Source organism: Esox lucius, chromosome 14 (genome assembly GCF_011004845.1).
Source record: "Esox lucius isolate fEsoLuc1 chromosome 14, fEsoLuc1.pri, whole genome shotgun sequence".
In the NCBI taxonomy this organism is placed as follows: domain Eukaryota; kingdom Metazoa; phylum Chordata; class Actinopteri; order Esociformes; family Esocidae; genus Esox; species Esox lucius.
The window spans coordinates 3,510,203-3,534,462 of NC_047582.1; the positions used below are offsets into that span (position 1 = coordinate 3,510,203).

General features: G+C 38.9%; 1 protein-coding gene across 2 annotated transcripts in view; it reads left to right on the top strand.

Moving 5' to 3' along the window:
• The first annotated feature begins 4,509 nt into the window (after positions 1-4,509).
• The window catches only part of agxt2 (alanine--glyoxylate aminotransferase 2), a 67,813-nt gene continuing 48,062 nt past the window's right edge, over positions 4,510-24,260 (top strand). For both annotated transcript variants that reach the window (XM_013136996.3, XM_013136997.3), the window contains exons 1-3: positions 4,510-4,673; positions 21,851-21,939; positions 23,029-23,219. In XM_013136996.3, coding sequence (XP_012992450.2) covers positions 4,574-4,673; positions 21,851-21,939; positions 23,029-23,219 — 380 coding nt within the window. In that variant the 5' untranslated portion in view covers positions 4,510-4,573. The remainder of the gene's footprint in view (positions 4,674-21,850; positions 21,940-23,028; positions 23,220-24,260) is intronic.

Here is a 24,260-nt window from a genome sequence, read left to right on the forward strand (position 1 = left end):
ATACTTCTTTCTTCCAATCATCCTGTTACAGGTTGATCTTAGTTTCATCTGTCCAAAGAATGCTGTTCCAGAACTGGGCTGCCTTTTTTTAGATGTTTTTTTAGTCTACTCTGGCCTTTCTAATCTTGAGGCATATGAAAGGTTTGCACCTTGTGGTGAACCCTCTGTATTTTCTCTCATGAAGTATTCTCTTCATGGTAGACTTGGATAATGATATGCTTACATCCTGGAGAGTATTCTTCACTTGGCTGGATGTAGTGAAGAGAATTTTCTTTACCAAGGAAAGGATCTTACTATCATCCACCACTGTTGTCTTCCATTGACATCCAGGCCTTTTTGTGTTGCAGAGCTCACCAGTGTGTTCTTTTTTTCTCAGAATGTACCAAACTTCTGTTATCTCTCTGATGGATTTTTTTTGCAGCCTGAGGATGGCCTGTTTCCCTTGCATTGAGAAATCCTTTGACCACGTGTTGTGGGTTCACAGCAACAGCTTCCAAATGCAAATGCCACACCTGGAATCATCTCTAGACCTTTTACCTGCTTAATTGATGAAGAAATAACGAAGGAATAGCCCACACCTGTCCATGAAACAGCTTTTGAGTCAATTGTCCAATTACTTTTGGTCCCTTGAAAAAGAGGCTCTTCATACTAGTGCATTGCATTTGTAATATTATTGTGTTTTGTTTTTGGGATCAAAGTTTGTGATTTTGGGATCAAATAAAGTAAGGTTGTAAACGTTGTCCAGTTTAATATACAATATGTTGAGTTTGAAATAAAGTTTATTTGACCGAGGTGAAATCAGTTTTATATTCGAGATTGAACAGACATTAACATTCGTTCCTCCATTCAGGCTCCCTTCCACATTCAGGGATCGAGGTAAAAGAGTAAACCAGGCAATTGCCGAAATGTCCGAAGACAAATATAGTATCATTGTGGACTCTCATCAGCATCAATCCATATACTAAATATAAACTATACCACATTCCATATTGTTGAAAAGATCTTAATTGATTTATCACTAATCAATAAATCAATGGAACCATGTTTAATTCAGTATTTCTTCAATATATTTTTCAATGATTGTCAAAGGAAATTCAAACCTGATGTAAATTATTCATAAAATTGCCTAGTTGTTCAATCTAAGATTTGTTGAACAAGTCATTATGGATTTATTAATAATCAACAACTCAATGGAAACATGTAAACTTCAATTTATTTTTCAATAATAGTCATAGGAACTACAAACCTGATGCATACTATTCAAAAAATAGCTTGATTAATTAAAAATAATTCCAAATTAAATGTATTTCAATTTATTTATTGAGAGTTTTTCACCTTCATTGATTATTCACCTTCAAGTAGGCCAGCTATGTGTAGAAAAATATACATCAAATTTGAAGTTCCTATAACAATCATTGAAAAAGATACTGAAGGAATACCGAATTAAATGTGTTTCCATTGATTTATTGATTACTGATAAATACATAATCACATTTTCCACAAAAACAAAGCTTGAACAATAATGCAAGCTATTTGTAGAATAATATACATCAGGTTTGCAGTTCCTATGACAATCATTGAAAAAGATATTGAAGAATTAAATAAATTAAATGTATTTCCATTGATTGATCCATAATTAATAAATCAATAAAGTGTTTTTCACTAAATCAAAGTTGAACGTGTAGGTCAGCTATTTTTAGAATAATATACATCATGTTTGAAGTTCCTATGACTATTATTGAAAAGGATATTGAAGAAATACCAAATGAATAAACCCATAATGAGTTTTTTCACCAAAACAAAGCTTGAAGAAGTAGAATACTTATTTTTGGAATAATGTACATGAGGTTGAAGTTTGTATGACAATCACTGAAAAAGATATTGAAGAAATACTGAATGAAATGTGTTTTTTATTATTAATAAATACACAATTTATTTTTTCACCAAAACAAAGCTTTACCAAGTGGAAGATGTTAAATGTTCGTGATTTATTACAATAAAAACTTCTCCGAGTCTGGTATAACAGTTGATTATTTCAAGTTTAATTACGTGGATCCACGGGAACAAGTATCATAACATTGACAGAGAATGAGTACAGAGACCACCAGAGTAACGTCATAACAGATGCATTTCAAGTTTCAAGCTTATATTCTCTTCCAACAGTACAGATGATGAAATAAGCATTTGCAGAATGTACATACAAGGCGTAGTAGCCACTATGGTGTAGTCTAAAAATGCAAGGTTGCACAAATAGCTCCAGGAGACAGAAAATCATAGAATGTCGGTTGCCCAGACAACCCGGTCAAAGACTGAGATGTAACAATCTGGACAGTTACTATATGGAGACTTAAGTTAACTATGCTCTTCCCAATAAGGAATAGAGCTCTGTTCACCTGTATGATGTAAGTAATAATTACCCCCTGCTGTTCAAGAGCTTCCTCCTAGAGAACAGTTTCTTATGGCGGTTTTATGGCACAGGCTGAGGCCTGTTTCTCTTACTGCTTAAAGGAGCCAAGGCCCTGCTCAGCCGACATTCCATTCATCACTGCCCCTGAACACAAGACACTGGCCTTAGTTGTCTTGTGTTGGAGACAGAGAGAGAGACTAGCTTTTAGAATATGTGTAATTGATCAAACATACAGAGTACAAAACTCTTCAATAAAGTAATGAATAAATAAGAATGCTAATACATTTTCTACACCACCTATTCTTTGAATAATATAAATCAGGTTTGAATTTCTTCTGAGAATTATTGAAAAAGATATTGAAGAACCATTCGTGTTTCTATTGTTTTATTGATTATTGATAAATCCATAATCACATTTTCTACATAAACAAAGCCTGAATAAGTAGGCCAGTTGTTTTTAAATAACATACATCAGGTTTGAAGTTCCTATGACAGTTATTGTAAAAGATATTGAAGAAATACCAAATTAAACATGTTTCCATTTATTTATTATTAATAATGACCTTTTTCACCAAAACAAAGCTTGAACAAGTAGATCACCTACTTTTAGAACAATATGCATCAGGTTTCAAGTTCCTATGACAATCACTGAAAAAGATATTGAAGAAATATTGAAGGAATTGTTTTTCCATCGATCGATTAATCATTAATAAATCCACAATTCCTTTTTTACCAAAACAAAGCTTGAACAAGTAGGCCACCTATTTGTAGAATAATATACTTTAAGTTTGAAGTTCCTATGACAATCATTGAAAAAGATATTGAATAAATCTCGAATAAATCGTGTTTCCATTTATTTATTGATTATTAATAAATCTATAATGACCTTTTTCACCAAAACAAAGCTTGAACAAATAGGCCAGCTTTTTCCAGAATAATATCAGGTTTTTAGTTCCTATGACAATCATTGCATTTTTTTTTAAATACTGAATTAAACATGCTTCCATTCATTTACTGATTAGTGATAAATCAGTAAATATTTTTTTTACAATATGAAATGTGGTATAGTATTTAGCATGTGGATTGATCTTGATGCGAGTCCATAATTATACTATATTCGTCTTATGACATTTCGTCAATTACCTGGTTTAATCTTTTACCTCGGTCTCTAAATGTGGAACGGAGCCTGAACGTATAGGAACAAATGTAAATATCTGTTGAAATCAAAGGTTGTAAATGTTGTCCATCCTAATATAGAATAGTTTGTGCTTGAAATGAAGTTGCTTTGAACATTTTTCAAATAGGTATTGCGATATATTACGTTTTGCAGTTTGAGGGATTTTTAAGACTCTAGATGTGATTTTTGGATTAATCAAAAGTCTTAAAAGATTTCGAATAATATTTTGAACTTGGAACGAAGTTACAAATCATACTGAATATGATTTCACCGTATCTGAAAATGCTATTTGAATGAGCATGAAAAGATAAAGGAAATGAAGGATCCTTTCTACCAATGAGTTAAAAAGGAGCAAAATGTTTGCGAACGACCAATCACTGATGCAAGCTCCGCTATCAAGCAGCTACTAAGTAGAATCACTGCGTTCTGTTTGAGCCTGCGCAATTTTACCCCAAATTATGGATTTGGTGTGCCTAATGACACGATATGCATTTGCATCTGATTTCGAAACGTGACACACAAAACGAAACATCACCTATATGAAATGGGCTATTGTCTACGATGTTTATTTTTTAAATGAATAAATAAATTTGAATTCCAGGCTTGTTTTATTAAGGGACAGTAGACCATGCATCGTTGATTTCAAGATTGTGTCCCGAAGTTGAAGGGTTTATTAAACCCCTAGCAACTCAGTGGAAGTCAATTTAGTTTAATCTGCAACGCCTAACAACGGAAGGCACATTAAACAAGCGCGTAGACATCGGTTTGAGATTACAGGAGATTCGCCAAGCGTAGCCTAGACAATAAACATGCGCAGTACGGGGATTTCCCCAAGTGAAGAACCGTGGAGTGAAAAACTTTTTTATAGAAACCTCATTGGCTGAACTTGCTCTCCACCCTTTCCAGCAAATGCTCTAAACAGAAAATTGAGTGTCAGTGACAGTTGTCGATCGTCTTACCGCGTCATTTTATCTGCTGTAGTAGACAGAATGCAAAAGATTTTCTCCCGAGTCAATGTCCCATGTTTGGGGCGGATTAAAGATAAACATAACGCCTTGTCTGGCTTGGCCAATTTCCATCGGCCAAGTGGTAAGTTTGTTGGAAATGCCAACTTGTAAACACGGACCCCCACAGTGGTATGTAGAGGTGTAGGTCAGTTGTTCTGTATCATGATACATTTTCAACCCAATTACCACAAATGTTTTTAGGCTTATCATTTATGTGTACTGTGCATGAAAAATTATTTGGTTAGTATGACGTAGTGTCTCCGTGAAACATTTTGTCATTGGATTATTTTGTACAATGGAAAAACGGAATAACAAAAAAACTGTTTTTTGATATTAAATTTCGGTTGATTTGCAACTGAAAAGAAATAGTGACAAGACAGGAGAGGTCCATGTAACGCTTATCAGTTTATGAATCTAATTAATATCTGTATATAGAGAATTTTAAAAAATGTGTTGAAAAAGCAAATTTTCAATGATTTCTTTCGTAAAAAACAATTGAAAATTGAGTTTATGGACTCGTTTTTTCAATTTTCAGATTTTTTATTTATCGACTGAAAAATAAACATTTGATTATTTGCCTCTGAGGCTAAACTGGATCATGTTCTTATTTCCAGCTGTGATGTGCTGAGGCGTCGCACTAAACCATATGACAAAGGGGGAGTCTGAGGTGGTTGGTTAGCCACTTTTATTGGTCATTTTCGTTTTTTCATTGTAGCCTACAACATAACCCACATCTGCATCTGACTCAGTTAAGCGGTTGATTGTACGTCTCGTTAAGCTTGCAAGCCATATCTGTCCTTGATAATTAATTCGGAAGCAGTGGAAGTGAAGAATGACCTGAATCTCAATATAGTTAATAAAGGGCAGAATCCCTATATAGTATGCATACTTGCATACTATATAGTATGTCAGATTATATGCGAGAAGATTAGTATGTTTCAACTATAGTACGTTTAAAATAGTATGCCAAAATTTCCCGGATGAAAAAGTAGGTTATCGTCACCTATATTGATAGTTATTGTATCAATGTAATTCACGAATGAAAGAAAAACAAACTTTGTTGTGCCATGAGATTAAATAGCTTTGGCAGTGTAAAATTCATCTTCAGTCTCGCTCGCTCAATTCTTATGACAATTCCAATTAGTAAGATACTAGTAGGCCTATTATTGGCTAATAAGCTATTAAAACGGCCAGTGGTCTAAGCCATACAGTTCATAGATGCTATTTGAGGTGGAAGTAAACTTCATACTGTAGCCAAGTGATTGGAACCGATGTAGGGAATACGGTATTAGTGGGAACAGTTTGGGGGTGGCACTGGTCAGGTGATTTAGCTGCTTCCGTTTTGGTCATGGGAAAAACATTTCAGAGAGATACATTTTCTTAAACAATGAATAAATTAAATTCATATCAGTTTTTGAAATAATTCCTTGGCCTCCTTTATTTTGAAATGTTAAAAATTTTCGTGACCCGGAAGTGTTTTTTTAATGTCGCTCAAAAGACGCTGGTCAGTGTTTGTTATGCAGCGATATAGATGGATAGTTGGAGTTCAGTCCGGAGTGTGTGTGAAAGGCTAAGCGAACGGCCTGGGTAGGACCAGGGGCCTCATGTATAAATTGGACCCATACTATTTTTCTGGTTACTTGAATGAGCTTACCGTCTCCGCTCAAAGAACACCCACCCATATAAGAACACCCACCCATATAAGGTATTCAAATTAGCCCTATGGACTATGTAATTTCAGTCAATACACGAAGCAAGGTGGAGACCGGTCAGAAAAAACTTACAAGAAAATATATTTTCCATAACGTGAACTTCAAATAATATTATCTGATATAGAATAAAACGTGTCATTTTTCAAAGCAAAGTAGCCCGACAAGAAGTCATAAATATTCCCGCATTGCAATACGTGGCTATTGTAAATAAAATAAAGTGGTCAGAGATAAGTCAAGGTGGACGCGAGAAAGCGATTTGCTGCACTCCTAATCAGTGTCCAAACAACAGGAGGTGGGCAAAGTGTGACAGAAAGTTTTGCCAGACCACGTAAGCAGAACCGGCTAAGAAGAGCGAATGTCTCTTACTGAGTGAGTGAGACTGACCGACCCGTGTTAAATAGTGTTGTGGTTAGAGAAGCGGACCTATGAACGTATCTCCTCGCCGGCAAAGCGAAGTATGCATGATGAATTATTCTGTATAAATGAAAACTTCGCTGCCTTAAACCGTTAGTATCTACGTTATAGTAAGCCTGAAATAAAATAGTTTACGGTTACTGTTTCTGGTGGATTTTCGAAGTACGCATTTTGTTTTGGGTCAGGACAGACAAACACATTTGCTGGCTTAACAATGTAGTTAAATAAGTAAGCCTTAACTGAAGCTGTATGCGGTTATATTGCGACTGTTTCTGATATGGAGTAGTTCGTCTTCAGTCTCACTAGCAATTGCTCAATTCTTATGAGTATTCCTAGGAATTTAGTAGATACTAGTAAGCCTATTTCTGGCTAATAAGCTGTTAAAACGGCCAGTGGCAAAAGCAATACAGTTCATAGACGTTTTGGTGGAGGTAAACTTAATAAAAAATGTTAGTCAGTTTAACACAATGCTCAATGGAGTCTAGCGACTGCTGTTACGTGTAATGCCATGGCGTAGTGGTTAAAGACAGTGCCTCTCATGTGGAAGACCTAAGTTTGAATCTATTGTGAGCAACGACATTTAATAATTATTTCTGGTATATTCCACGATTCTCTCGTCTTTTCACTTGATGAAAAAGTTAGTAATCGTCGCCTTTATTGATAGTTTTTGTATAAATATGGATCACGAATGAAAGAAAAAAGTATGTTGTTTTGCAATAAAAGAAAAAAACATGTTCTAATGCCATGAAATGAAATATCTTTGGCAGACTTGCTAGCAATTGTTCAATTCTTATGAGTATTCCAGTAAGTTAGTAGATACATCAAAAGGAATTGGTCAATTGGTGAGGACTGTACAAGGGTCGCGGCAAAACATCTGAGGCTGTCTTGCAAACGCAAGATCTGTTAAAAGAAATAGTAGCCTAGAGAATATGGCCAAGAAAGTATATAACATTTCAGAAGTTTTATAGAAGATCAATGACTTGGAAAGACCTTGTGTTAAAATTATCGTTCCATTTTAGAGGAATGCATTTTTCATTTAGTATTGCATATTTTGAGTAGGCTGTTTCATTCGATTTGTGGCGAATAAGCTTACCTATTTTATGTTATATTCATTTTCATTCAGTGAGAACTGTTAATAAAAGATATTTGTAGTATTGTCAATTTTGTAAGCCAACATGTGTGATAACGCATTAGCTCATTCAAAAACACAAAGAACTTCTAGGTCATAAAAGTGAGCATCTTTAAATAAATTGGCATAATAGTAGTGTATGGTAAAATAAGCTATGTTGAATGTGTTGCTGTATATACACATGCACATAAGGCTATTGTACATCTTGTTTTCAAACTGTATGGATGTGCACACTGAAAGGACTATGTTTTACAATCTATTAGTTCTAATAGTTTTTTTGGATCAGCTACAGGATCCATGAACGATTCATTCATTGGTTATCTCACAGAAAACAGAGTGGCGGAGACCCAGTACAGCGCACGTTTTGTTTTTTGTTATTTCAAGCTGTGATAAAATACAGAAATAGACACAGTTTGTTCTATATGTCTCACTTAGGATATTGGTAAACAAGCTCTTGTCAAGGTAGGTGGTGAAAGAGGAGGGGCTGACGAACAGGGTGCGTTTATTTCGTTTACATCGAGTGCAGATAGAAAACGTTATTGAAATGTTTTAGCTAATGTTGGGAAATCTATCTAAATACTCACAGCCAGTTGAAAACATAATGATCATGTCTGTTTGTGGCTAGACAAGTTAGCTAACTGCGTGGCTATCATAATGAACTGATAATCGTCCTTCCAGCTAACTAGTTTACATACTATGCATCCCAAATAGCACCTGCGTCCCAATTTAGGCACCCTATGGAGTGGACTGCTTATGACAACGCTCATTTTAGGTATAAGCCCAAGACCTGTTTTACCACATCCTTTGCTATGTATATTGTACAGTATATCTAGGCCTGCATATCCCACATTGCTGTCCTCAGGTGCCACTCTTAGACATGTTTAGTATGAGTACCTTGCTATAGGGCTGCTTGTCTCTCTCTCTCACCATCCTTAGTTTAAACACCACCGGAGCTCTGTTTCTGTGTGTTTTGTGTTTAGATAGGAAAATACCGGGTCTATGAGGTGAGATGGAAAAGCACACACAATCTGAACAGGGTGTTAAGGAGTATATGAAAGTTGTCATATGCTTTAAATCATCCATGAAAATGTTTACTATTCCTGCTCATAGAGGCATGCTGTTTGAGCTGTGTTACGTTTGTTTAGCCTTAAATATGCCTTCTTGCTAGTCACTCACATAACTGAGGAAATGCATCCTAGCATATACATTACCAATGAAAGTGTTCATCCTTTCAATGTAGTCAACTGGGTGGGACTGCCAGTTTCATTGCCTGATCTCTCCCGTTGAACTAGTTGATCAAGTGATCACAACTCTCAGAGTCGTCAGGAGGGATCAGCCACCGAATTATACCGAAATGACCGATTTCCTCAATGTCTCTGCCCATGCTGGAACAGATAGTTAATTATAATCGCATTGAAACACAGTGAGACCTCTTTCCATCTCTATGCACATCGCCATTTAAGACAGCTCTAATTTTAGTGTTGTCAAGTGAGAGTGAGAAAAAGACTAGAAACTCTACTCACTGATCCTTTCTGATGACCTGATTTATTCTGGTCAAACCAGGTTATTAGGATAGATGAATTTGGAAGACCCACATACTTTACAAAACTAAAATTATGGAATACATTTTGAATCAAAGACACATTTTATGTTACCAGCAGTTTCAAATACTGTCCTCTAAATAATTAGAAATTATGGTTTATTTGAACATTTATTAAACCACCACATTGTGCCTCCACTTTACTCATCTTAAATCCAGAAATGATGGCCTTGGTAGCAGTGATACTGCCAACATTTTGGTTCTCCACGTCTGCTGTTCAGTGTGGGTATTGGTCCAGCTGTCAAAGGCCTGGCAATGGGACTCACTTCTAGGCTAGAGGGACAAGACAGAGCAGATAATCACCTACATATGAGTTAGGGTAGAATATAACTTTTGTCCATTCAGAGATTGACATATGCCTTTTGCATCACCTAACAAGTTAAACAGACTGGTAATTAACCAACACATTCGCTCTGCCTACTTTGAACTTTTGTGTATTATTTACACATCAACTCAAAATCCTAAGCAGTGATAACTTCAGACAAAGTAACAGGTGAAATGTAAAATTTGTGTTTAAAGTTTTGTGATGGAGCCTGTGTCTTAACCACAGACCTGCTTCTTCCATGGGAAGCAGAAAGACCTGACAAGATGTTTATGGTTCGTTTTGATGGCAGGGAGGTGTTTTTGGTGGGTTCTAGATTTGCAGAAGGAGGGTGTGGATTTAGGACACAGTCCATGTGAACTGTGTTGACAGCTACACTCAGTCTTAACTCTAAAACTGGCCATGTGGAGCTGGGAGTGGAAGGTAGACAGTATTAAGGTTGTAGGGATGCCAGTGCTGGGTTAGCAGTAGGAGTGCTACACATGGGTTTATATGGGTAGATAGGTCAGTAGGCTACCGGTCATCTGCCATGCTAAGAGTGATCTACAGGCAGTGGGCGAGTAGGATACCCTCTCTTTTACTGGGGTCATGTCAGCTCAGCTTCAGCTCTCCTCTCTGCCAGACTACCTTCAAACACACACACACACCATCCCTTCAGTGTTATATCCAAATTGAAATGTGTGCCTAGTAACCTAATTAGCTTTGCTTTTGTTTGTCCCAGTTCATTCTATATAACGTTTAGTAGTGCTTACTTCCAATGGTAAAGTTAGTTACATAATATATTAGATAGCTACGTATGCCCAGCAAATTCATGTTGGCTGCATTAACAAGTCACTCACCAAAATATTTCTTTAAGCCATAAATATAAGTAGTTATTTTGCCACAAACGCAATTTAAGGGAAACTCATCTAACTAGCTAGCCAGCTAAGTCTGGTCAACAAGTCAAGAGCAATTAGGAGATACAGGAAGTTAGCCAGGTATAGGTGATTAACATCCATGTCAGCTAGCAAGCTTGATGCCTTTGATTAAACAAAGTCTCTGCTGCCGCCTCTTCTGCTGCCTCTGCGCCTCCTCCCCTACTGCTCCCCCGCCCGTGCGACGTTGCCCTCACGGCCCCCGTCTCTTCCTCCCTCAGCAGAGTAAGGGCCGTGTCTGACGGCGTCGCAGATTCGGCCCGACTAACCTTTCCTTTCAATAAACAAGCTAAACAGTGCTTGGGTGTAAGTTGTGCTTTTGTGGAGACTCAAGCGGTGTCTGAGTCTGTTAAATCAATTGTATCTTTTGCATGCCCTATTTTGCCTCCATCAGTGGCTATTAGAGACTCAGCGAGCACTCTCTCTGTCTCTTTGTCTGCCCCGTTGGATATGAGCAGTGGCGCAAGTGAGCGGCTTCTCCCTCACTTTCGCTCTGCAGCCTGCAGGTTTTCTAATGTTTTCGCATGTGGACGCTCTATTCCCATAACAGAGCTATGTTAGCAATGGAGTTATAGTTATATCTACTCTATCCTCTCTACCCGCCACCTCCCATAGACTTAAGCTAGCGGGTTGAGAGACGTCTCATTCTGCTGCCGGAGAGTTCTGAGTGTACTCGCTCAAAGAGCTCAGCCCGGCGTTGCCATGACGACGTCCATTCGCCTTCAGCGAATCACCCGCATATGCTAATGCTGGGCTCCTCTCTTCCCCGCTTTTGCGGGCTACCGAGTGTCCTGACATTTCACAGGAGGTTACAGACATAACCGTGGTGGCTTCTCAATCCGCTAGCTGTGACAGGCTCAGTTGCCAGGTAACGTCATCTGCTCTTGCCACCTTCTCGCTACCTGTTCCCACTGAGCCCCCACTGCCGGCGCTACTTCCCTTAGCAACGCGTCCCCACTCAGGGTGCAATGTCCGGATATGCAAATGCCGGTTTCCTCTCTCCATCAGGTTCCTATGAGTGAGAGCACTTTGCCTACTGTACAGCGGGATGTCCCAAACTTTTCCTAACCAATACCCCTCAACTGCATGCTCTTCCTCTCTCAGAGCGTTGTTGGGAGTGGTGTCATCACTGTAATATGTCAGCCTGGCTTGATTGAACGATCAGACTGGGTTATCTAATTCAGTTTCGGTCGGCTCCCCCTCCATTCTCGGGAATAGTGGAGACTGTGATGTCATCGCCCGACCTCTGATCTCCTGTCGGAGGTAACAGAATTGTTGTGTAAAGGAGCGATCTCCAAGGTCCCAGATGATCTCAAACAGGAAGTTTTTTTACTCCTGTTACTTCCTGGTTCCAAAGAAGACGGGAGGAGTGAGAACAATCTTGGATCTGCGCAATCTGAATGCGCCCGTAGCCAAACGGCCATTCCATATGATCACCACTACTCACCTGTTGGAAGCCTGTACAAGCACATACCTCAAGAATGATTACTTCCATGTCCCGATCGTTCGCAGGCGTAGGAAGTTCTTCCGATTTGACTTTCAGGGCAAGGTCTACGAGTATACAAGGATTCCATTCCATTCGGCATTTACATCCAAAACGTATTCCACTCTGTGACATTTACATCCAAAACGTATTCCACTCGGTGGCATTTACATCCAAAACGTATTCCACTCGGTGGCATTTACATCCAAAACGTATTCCACTCGGTGGCATTTACATCCAAAACGTATTCCACTCGGTGGCATTTACATCCAAAACGTATTCCACTCGGTGGCATTTACATCCAAAACGTTTATATTATGAAAAGGGCCAATACTGAAGACACCTGGTGCCACACTCTGATCAGCTAATTAACCAAAAACACCTGCACAGGCCTTTAAATGGTCTCTCAGTCTAGTTCTGTAGGCAACACAATCATGGGGAAGACTGCTGACTTGACAGCTGTCCAAAAGACGACCATTGACACCTTGCACAATGAGGGCAAGACACAAAAGGTCATAGCTAAAGAGGCTGGCTGTTCACAGAGCTCTGTGTCCAAGCACATTAATAGAGAGTCGAAGGGAAGGAAAAGATGTGGCAGAAAAAATTGTAGAAGCAATAGGGATAACCACACCCTGGAGAGGATTGTGAAACAAAACCCATTCAAAAAGGTGGGGGAGATTCACAAAGAGTGGACTGCAGCTGGAGTCAGTGCTTCAAGAACCACCATGCACAGACATATGCAAGACATGGGTTTCAGCTGTCGGATTCCTAGTGTCAAGCCACTCTTGAACAAGACACAGCGTCAGAAGCGTCTTGCCTGGGCTAAAGACAAAAAGGACTGGACTGCTGCTGAGTGGTCCAAAGTTATGTTCTCTGATGAAAGTACATTTTGCATTTCCTCTGGAAATCAAGGTCTCAGAGTCTGGAGGAAGAGAGGAGGGGCGTAAAGGTAATGTCCAGTGTAAAGTTTCCACAGTCAGTGATGGTTTGGGGTGCCATGTCATCTGCTGATGTTGGTCCACTGTGTTTTCTGAGGTCCAAGGTCAACGCAGCTGTCTACCAGGAAGTTTTCGAGCACTTCATGCTTCCTGCTGCTGACCAACTTTATGGAGATGCAGATTTCATTTTCCAAAAGGACTTGGCACCTGCACACTGCCAAAGCTACCAGTACCTGGTTTAAGGACCATGGTATCCCTGTTTTTAATTGGCCAGCAAACTCGCCTGACCTTAACCCTATAGAAAATCTATGGGGTATTGTGAAGAGGAAGATGCGATACGCCAGACCCAACAATGCAGAAGAGCTGAAGGCCACTATCAGGGCTCTCATAACACCTGAGCAGTGCCACAGACTGATCGACTCCATGCCATGCCGCATTGCTGCAGTAATTCAGGCAAAAGGAGCCCCAACTAAGTATTGAGTGCTGTACATGCTCATACTTTTCATGTTCATACTTTTCAGTTGGCCAACTTTTCTAAAAATATTTTTTATGTATTGGTCTTAAGTAATATTCAAATTTTCTGAGATACTGAATTTGGGATTTTCATTAGTTGTCAGTTATAATCATCCCACTTAAAAGAAATAAACATTTTAAATATATCAGTCTGTGTGTAAATATAATATACAAGTTTCACTTTTTGAATGGAATTACTGAAATATATCAACTTTTTTATGATATTCAAATTTTATGACCAGCACCTGTACTTGGTGTGGGTTCACCTCATCTTTGGGGCTTCCCTCATATTGTAATGTTTATAATATTTTTTTTATCCCAACGCCCCTCACGTGATGTGTGTTTTTGTTGTACTTATTTGGAACGGATACGTTTCGCTTGAGCTCAACATCCCTTGTTCTCCCTGGGGTGGCTTATGTGTTCATAGGACTGCTCTGGGGGAGGATTTTCATCATTAACGCATTCAATCATCCTTTCTCTGACCTCGTCAGCTATTGGGGATGTTTCGTCTTTAGGGGACAGTTTCTAACGGAACCCTGCGAGTTGTGCTGGTCGGTCCGGCAGGGAATACATCCTTGGCTTGCTTGCTCCGCGGTGAACCACTAGGAGCTAAAGCATTTCTGGGGGTGGAGCTCCACGACATACAACGTTAGTTACTGGGAATGTAACTCCAGTTATATGAGTGAGGTGGAGCCCCCTAGACCTGTTGCCCTGCCGTCCCACGAGTTATGCTGAATAAGGGCGTACTCTGGGCTCAAGGGTCCTATTTAGGGGCAGGCGTGCCCTGATTGACTGTTGCATCTTGCATAAACCACTAGGATCTAAAGGCCCTCTAGGGGGCTCCGCTCCACTCATGTAACTGGAGTTGAATTCCAGGTAACTAGCGATTTTCAATATCTTAAACTCCCAGGGCTGTATTGGTCCTCCGTCACCTTGTTAACTCTGGGAAAACCAATGAATGAATCGTACACGGATCCTACAGGCTGTAGGGTTTTGACGCTTGCTACATCCATAGCCTTCAAGCCTATGATGTTGCAGGAAAAGTTTACGCATTCCTGTAGGTCGGATATTCATATTTCTATTGATAAGATTTTTCCCATGTGTTTCAGTTGACATTCCTCTACCAGCTTTTCCGAAATAGTATGGTATTTCTTCAATTCAACCGCTAGGCTGTGCATATGGATGGGTTGAAATTTGTGTAGAGATACGCACACTTTCCCGTCAAGTTCAACATTGATAAATGCCAACTTTTGCGTCAAAACTGGCCACATTTTTGCTTCAAGAATCTTTGCATGCATGGCTTGCTGAGGCACTAGTGAAATACACAGCTGTCGATCCAATTTGAAAGCTTTAGTAACTGCAGTAGTTACACATTCTTTGTAGCTTAGTGATCACATCACTTAAAGCACATCTTCGATCGCATTTGCAGATGAAGGAAAGAGAGCTAGCCTACATTCCCAACAGTAATTAGTGAAGTACTGTATTGGGAAGCATCTTACCCAAACTATTTTTGGGGTGCAAAGAATTATTGCTGGGGGGCAATGCCCTCATGCCGCCAGGTCTGTGTACATGATAAAAGGAATATTACATAAAAGGCAGCAATACTTAATATGATACAACAGTACATATAATACTTAGAGGGCAAGACTAAAATGGAAAACAACAAAAATTATGTAAAATCTAAGTAATACAATAAGAAGCTAAGAGAAATTGAACAGATTAAAACACAGTAAGAGGATGTTAAAAATAATTAAACAGTGGACTTGACAAAAACCAAGGGACAACCTCAGATTGAACTAAAAGCAAGAAAAAAAGGTGGGATGTTGAGTATCTTCAGCATCAGTGATTTTGGGTTCAATTACAGGCTCAAAATGGCCAGAATCTCATCAGTCAGTTCTTGTTCTTAGAAATTAAGGCTATTGTCAAGAAACTGAAGATCTCTTACAATGATGTGTACTACTCCCTTCACAGAACAGTTCAACCTGGCTCTAACCAGAATAGAAAGAGGAGTGGGAGACCCCTGTGCACAACTGAGGACAAATACATTAGAGTGTCTAGTTTGAGAAAGATGCCACACAGGTTCTCAACTGGCAACTTCCGCAAAACACCAGTCTCAACGTCAACAGTGAAGAGGTGACTCCGGGATGCTGGCCTTCTTGACAGAATTATTCCTCTGTCCACTGTGTGTTCTTTTGCCAATCTTAATATTTTCTTTTTATTGGCCAGTCTGACATATTGTATTTTATTTGCAACTTCTTTGCAACCATCCAAATCTTTCTTAGTTCTGCCAAAACACCCTAAAATGCCCTATACATATTTTATGAGGACCCTATTTATATTCTTTGAGGAGAAATGCACTTCCTGTTATGAACAAAATAAAAAACAAAAATAGAACCATGGAGACACTTTTGTTTTTTCTTTACCATTAATCCTTTTCCAATTTCAAAAGAAGAAATATGAATCCCATCTTCTTTCTTTAATGAAAAACAAAGAGACATTTCCTGTTTGGCCATTATTCATTTTGATTTGTAAATCATATAATGGAAATCAAATATAAAATAAATTGTAAAAAAATATTCCAGAGACCAAAAGGTACATGAAACAACAACAAACATTATGGTTAGTATTGTGAAAATGTGACACTTTTCAAAATGGGAAATCCTCTTTTTTAATTTATTGAACTATTTGCATGTGTCACATTTTGACAATGCCAATTTACATAGTACAATACCCAATAGTGTACATAAGAAACCCTGCACTCCAGTGATAAAGATTTAATTCTGTCAATTCTAAATGAACAATTTAGCTTTTAGGAATTACATTTAAATCTGTAAAACTAATTATATTTGATTACAATTTTATTTATATTGCTGTCCCTTTCATCCTTCATGAAATCATTTACAACATTAACAATGTCAACACTGTATTTTCAGTCAGTTTTATGTTATTTTTACGGACAAAAAATAGCTTTTCTTTCAAAAATAATGACATTTCTAATTGAACCCAAACTTTAGAATGGTAGTGTATGTACACTGAACAATAATATTAACGCAGCATGCAACAATTTCAAGTATTATTTCAAGGTTTGATGTTGGTTATGATGCCGAACTACTGTCAGGTCAAAATCCTCATGAAGATGACATGCAGATTAGATTAGGTTCAACTTTATTGCAGTTGAACAGTACAAGTACCGTACAAACACAATGCAGTTAACATCTAACCGGAAGTGCATATAGAAGAGGGCAGAAAATGTACAAGTACTAAATGTAATGTATGGGATGTACGTGCAATGAAGGCAAATGCTAGTTCAGTGGCAATTCTAAATGTGCAATGAAGGCACATTGAAAGTGCATGTGCAACATGTAGCAGCTGAAAAGTCCTTATCAGACTTTGCAAATCAGTGTCAGAGTCCAGTAGTTCACATAGAGTAAGGTCCCTGAGAGGAGTACTAAGAGGTGGGCGGGTGGGTACTCTATGGTTTGTGTTGGGTACAGAGTTCAGCGGGTTTACAGTAACTGGGAAGAATCTGTTCCTGAGCCTGCTGGTGCCAACCTCCTCACAGAGTGCAGGCGCTGCTGCGCCTTTTTGACCAGAGTTGATGTGTTGAGGGTCCCGGAGAGGTCATCAGAGATGTGGACAGGAATTTGAAGCTGGGCATGCTCCACCTCAGTGCCATCAATGAGAATTGGGGCGTGACTGCAGCCTTTAGACTTTAGACTTTAGACTTGGTTTTCTTTGCATTGATTGTTGTCAGCACACCATACCGCCAGGCACTTGACCTCCTCCCTGTAGGCTGACTCGTCATTGTCACTGATCAGGCCTACCACCGTGGTGTCATCTGCGATGATGGTGTTGAAACTGTGTTCAGGAACGCAGTCGTAGGTGAAGAGGATGTTTTTTGATCTGTTTATTGAAGTGTCCCACCATGTGTACAGATTATCCTGGTAAAGAACAAAGGCTCACTAACAGATGTATGCACATTTGAGAAAGATGTGCTTTAGAACTTTTATTTAAGCTAATGTAACATAGGACCCACACTAAGCTACATGTTGCATTTATATTTTGTTTAGTGTAAAAAGTAGTATTAATGATTTCACAACTGCCAGCCGATGTAGGACATGTCAAATGCTAAATGATTTGGATTACATGTAAGGCCGGCATATTTGGCTCCAGTCCAATTTTTCTCAATCAAAATTGTCTGCAGTTTTCCTGTGGTCCCTTCAGTCAGCTTTACAAACTGTTAAATATATTTTCTTTTATTTCAGGATCAGTATACGCCTGGTCAGTATACGCTCTGAATTTGCAGTATGCTTAGTGGCATATGTTGTCAATCACACGTGTTGAGCGGAGTCCAATTACGTCAACAACCTTGTAGTGATCATCATGTTTTTTAGAAACTATCAATCATCACCCTTAGAATGCATACCTGAAGTAAAACATTAAACTTTATTCAGTTCACTTATTTTCTGTCATTTTATCTATTGCATTAGGATATTGCATTGTAATATTGACACATTATTCTGTAAAAATACAATATATGAGGATCTGTAGTTTGTCATATATCTGACCTGCATATGTTTTATGGGCCTAGATACCTGAACAAATATCAATTAGCCTTTGTAAGAGATGCCCCCACAAACAACCTAGCTTCATAAGTTAAGGTTTATTTTTCCTTTGTGGCCTTTCATACTTGTTGTAAACTTGTATTATAAAACATCAATGGTTCATGCCCTGGAATTCAGTGCATTCAGTTGATGTTTGCATACTACTTTGTTACTTCCCACATCAAGTAGCCTCTTTTGAGCATAGCATATGAAGGCCTTTTCTCTATCAATAGTAGTAAATAGCCAGTCCAACAGTATATTTCCTTACTTAATGGCTTACAATTGATTAAGGGCATCTAAAGTATTTCTTCAACATTAGCAGGGGCCGCAAAGTTTCTGATTCAAAACTTTACAAGCAGGGGTCCCTCAAAGATGCTTTTAAGAGTTTTTTATTTTCATCAAAGCATCCCAAAAGGATTTTCCTTCCACTTTTAAATCTGAGTTTTCAGTATAGTTACACCTCTGGAGGAAACACAATGTCACCGTGGTGATTTCCTAGGGACTTTGCTGGTATTAGCCACAAGCTACAATTTCTCCCTTGACCCACTGGAATGCAGCCTGCAAACTGTCAACAAGTCTATTTCTGACTGTGCACAGCAGAAATGGCACCCTATTTCCTATGTAGTGCACTACTTTTGACCAGGGCTCATAGGGCTTCTAGTATATACAATAAGGTGCCACATTGGTCCAAAATTCTGCATAGTAAGAAATACAGTGCCCTTTTACAACCCCATTTCCAAAAAAGTTGAAACACTGTGTAAAATGCAAATAAAAACTGAATGCAATGGTGTGCAAATCATTTATCCCTGTATGTAATTGAAAATAGTACAAAGACAACATATCAGATGTTGAAACTGAAATGTTTTAGTTTTTGTAAAATACATACCAATTTTATATTTGATACCAGCAACACGTTTTGAAAAAGTTGGGACGGGTAGGTTTACCACTGTGTTACATCACCTCTTCTTTTATCAATACTCTGTAAGCGACCTTGGGAACTGAGAAGACCAATTGCTGTAGTTTTGGAAGTGAAATGTATTCCCATTCTTGCTTGAAATAGGATTTGAGTCTCCTTTGGCGAATATATCATTTCATAATGCACCAAATGTTTTCAGTGGGTGACAGGCCAGTTTAACACCCGGACTCTTTGACTACGGAGCCATGCTGTTGCAATACGTGCAGAATGTATTTTGGCATTGTTTTGCTGAAATAAGCAAGGCCTTCCCTGGAAAATACAGGTGCTGGTCATAAAATTAGAATATCATCAAAAAGTAGATTTATATCAGTAATTCCATTATAAAAAGTGAAACTTGTGTATTATATTCATTCATTGCACACAGATTGATATATTTCAAATGTTTTTTTCTTTTAATTGTGATGATTATAACTAATGAAAATCCCAAATTCAGTATCTCAGAAAATTTGAATATTACTCAAGACCAATACAAAAAAAATATTTTTAGAAATGTTGGCCAACTGAAAAGTATGAACATGAAAAGTATGAGCATGTAGAGCACTCAATACTTAGTTGTGGCTCCTTTTGCCTGAATTACTGTAGCAATGCGGCGTGGCATGGAGTCAATCACTCTGTGGCACTGCTCAGGTGATATGAGAGCCCAGGTTGCTCTGATAGTGGCCTTCAGCTCTTCTGCATTGTTGGGTCTGGCGTATTGCATCTTCCTCTTCACAATACCCCATAGATTTTCTATAGGGTTAAGGTCAGGCGAGTTTGCTGGACAATTAAGAACAGGGATACCATGGTCCTTAAACCAGGTACTGGTAGCTTTGGCACTGTGTGCAGTCCTGTTGGAAAATGAAATCTGCATCTCCATAAAGTTGGTCAGCAGCAGGAAGCATGAAGTGCTCTGAAACTTCCTGGTAGACGGCTGCGTTGAACTTGGACCTCAGAAAATACAGTGAACCAACACCAAACCACCCCAAACCATCACTGACTGTGGAAACTTTACACTGGACTTTAAGCAATGTGGATTCTGTACCTCTCCTCTCTTCCTCGAGACGCTTCTGACGCTGTTTCTTGTTCAAGAGTAGCTTGACACAAGGAATGCGACAGCTGAAACCCATGTCTTGCATATGTCTGTGCGTGGTGGTTCTTGAAGCACTGACTCCAGCTGCAGTCCACTCTTTGTGAATCTCCCCCACATTTTTGAATGGGTTTTGTTTCACAATCCTCTCCAAGGTGCAGTTATCCCTATTGCTTGTACACTTTTTTCTGCCACATCTTTTCCTTCCCTTCACCTCTCTATTAATGTGCTTGGACACAGAGCTCTGTGAACAGCCAGCCTCTTTAGCAATGACCTTTTGTGTCTTGCCCTCCTTGTGCAAGGTGTCAATGGTTGTCTTTTGGACAGCTGTCAAGTCAGCAGTCTTCCCCATGATTGTGTAGCCTATAGAACTAGACTGAAAGACAATTTAAAGGCCTTTGCAGGTGTTTTGGGTTAATTAGCTGATTAAAGTGTGGCACCAGGTGTCTTCAATATTGCACCTTTTCACAATATTCAAATTTTCTGAGATACTGAATTTGGGGTTTTCATTAGTTGTCAGTTATAATCATCAAAATGAAGAGAAAAACACTTGAAATATATCAGTCTGTGTGGAATGAATGTATACATTATACAAGTTTCACTTTCTGAATGGAATTACTGATACAAATCAACTTTTTGATGATATTCAAATTTTATGACCAGTACCTGTATGTCATCTGGATGGCAGCATATGTTGCTCCAAAACCTGTATAGATTGTTCAGCATTAATTAATGATGCATTCACAGATGTGCAAGTCACCCATGCTGTGTGCACTGATGCACCCCCATACCATCACCTTTTGAACTGTGCACTGGTCCTTCTCCTTTTTTAATCTGTAGGATGCAGCATCCATGATTCCCAAAAATTCTTTCTAATTTTGATTTGTCAGACCATAGGACAGTTTTCCACTTCGCCTCAATCCATCTTAAATGAGCTCGGGACCAGAGAAGCCATCTGCGTTTCTGGATCTTGTTTATATCTGGTTAATTTGCATGGTAGAGTTTTAACTTGCATTTATGGATGCAGCGACGTTTTCACATACAGTGGTTTTCGGAAGTCTTCCTGAGCCTATGCAGTGATTTTTACTACAGAATCCGAGCTGTTTTTAATGCAGTGCCCTAGATGAGAAGGCCCTTTGTTTTCTGCTTTCTCCCTTGCGTACAGAGATTTCTCTTATTCTTAAATTGTTGCACTATTTGCCTGCATAATCTTTTACAGAGTGGTGAACCCCTCCCCATACACACTTCTGAAAGACTCATCCTCTCTGGGATGCTCTTTTTGTACTCAGTCATGTTACTGACCTGCTGCCAGTTAATGTAATTTTTTTTTGCATTACACAACTTTTCCAGTCTTTTGCTGCCCCTGTCCCAGCTTTTTTTTGTACATTTTGATGACATCAAAGTGGGCATATATTTTTCAAGAAACAATGAATCTTCTCAGTTTCAATATTTGACATGTTTTCTGTTGAATATTGGGTTTAAATGTTTTGCACATCATTGCATTCTGTTTTTCTTTTCATTTTACACAGCGTCCCAAATGTTTTGAAAAAACATTCCTAAAGTTTCCTAACAATCCTTTCCTTTCCAGGTGCATTATGTCAAATGACTCCAGGGGAAGACCCACCACCTGGTTTCCCTGAGATGCCACCATGTGGTTTTAAACCAGAAGAATACAAGGTATTATAAGAAAACATCTTTTTAGAAAGGTTGTTAACAATACAGTTTTTATTCAGTCAATTCCGGAAAAGTTATTCACAAATGCTGCTCAGAAAATGTCCCTCAACTAATTAGACATTTGACCATTCACGTTAGAAATTTTCACAACAGATGTATTTATTTATGAATAAAATTAATGAATATATTTTTTGTAATCTTTTTTTTAGCAGGGTAGGTCATGTTGAGACCAAAGTATCTTTTGCGGATGAGCCCTGCATTGATAGATGTAGTACACAGTGCAAAGTATAGGGTACATGCGCACACAAAAAACTAAAACATAGAAACTCAATTCAAAAGACACAAACACGTTCTTCACACAAATATTCCTCAAACATCCTTTTTGTCCCTGATGCACCAATTCATTCAATTTAAAATGATCTTGGAAATTATTCCAAATGTGAGGTGAAGAATAAATACAAACTGATCTTACTTTGTGGAGATTGAAGGGATCTCTAGAGTTAACCATTCCTGAGGCAGGTAATTTATGCATGAGACCCTTAAAAACAAAAAGTGTGAAATTCATGAATCAATGTGACTTCAAAGAGGGCCAACCTTCTCTCTGATATACAGTTAGCTAAAAATATATTCAAGCTACAGCTAAATAATGAGCTTAAAGTGCAGTCTCTCAGCTTTAAGAACAGGGATACCATGGTCCTTAAACCAGGTACTGGTAGCTTTGGCACTGTGTGCAGTCAATTTGTCCAATTACATTTGAGCCCCTGAAATAAGAGGGCTGTGTATGAAAATGGTTGCAATTCCTAAATATTGAATGGAATTATGGTATTGTCTCCAAATGCTGTGTCCAGCGCAGAAAGTCAATTTTGGCCCCACAAGGCAGCCTAGTAACAAAATTTTTTTATCAGTACCCAAAAAGTTGCTCTGCGGGCAAAGTGAATAATCTGTTCTTCTGTCCCTTAACAAGGCAGTTCACTCTAACTGCCCCAAGTTAATTGTTGAAAATGAGAATAGGTTCTCAGTCTTACGTACCTGGTAAAATGTGGATAAGAAATTAGATAAGAATTTATTCAGAACATTGCATATTCATTCCAGGACATGTCCAAAGAGCACATGATGGAGATTCGGAGGCAGAACTGCAACCCAATGATCATGAAGGTGACCTACTACAAGAAGCCTGTGTTCATACACCAGGGGCACATGCAATGGCTTTGGGATGTAGATGGGAGACGCTACCTTGACCTGTTTGCGGGTGTTGCCACTGTCAGTGTGGGCCACTGCCACCCGTAAGATTCTTTCTTGCTAGGAAGTTGTGGATGGAGATGAAACTTCAGATGATTGCATGTTCACTCCTAGGCGCAATGTTAATTGTGTTCTGTTTTACTCTGCTCCCACACCTTAAAGGGATAGTTTGTCCAAAATTCATATTTTTCACAATGTTATATTCCAGAAGGCGCATAGTCATTTTTTCTAACAATCCATTATTCAGCTCTGTCTGTCCCAGTCTGTTATTAGCATGAATGGAAATGGTTCGTACAACTATCGCAAAGATGCTTTGCAAGCGGAAAACTACTCCAAAGGGAGACGTCCTGGGGGCATCCTTACCAGATGCCCGAACCACCTCAACTGGCTCCTTTCGACGCAAAGGAGCAGGGGCTCTACTCCGAGTTCCTCACGGATGGCTGAGCTTCTCACCCTCAGCTGCGAACCGGTCCAGTGAGTGCTGAAGGTCACAGACCGTTGATGCCATCAGGACCACATCATCTGCAAAAAGCAGCGATGAGATCCCCAGGGCACCAAACTGCAACCCCTCCCCACCCCGACTACGCCTCGATATCCTGTCCATGAAAGTTAAAAACAGGATTGGGGACAAAGCGCAGCCCTGGGGGAGGCCAACCCCCACCTGGAACAAGTCCGACTTACTACCGAGAACCCGAACACAGCTCTCACTTTGGATGTACAGGGATTGGATAGCCCAAAAGGGACCTGCTCACCCCATACTCCCGCAGCACCTCCCACAGTATCTCCCGGGGGACCCCGAAGATCAAAAATATATATTGAAAATTAATTATTTTGAAATGCGAAAACAAATTGATTGAAAATAAATGCATTATAAATATATGAGGGAGAATATTTCTTGATAACGCGATTGGGTTAAAACAAATAGGTTCATGTCTTATATATGGAATTTTATAAAGCAACTTCATAGAGTAACAAATAAACAATTAGAAATGTGTATCAGAAAGCACGATTGGGTGTATATTTTATACATGCAGAAACCCAAAATAAGTTCAGTACACAATAGCATGTATGTATACTTATTAATG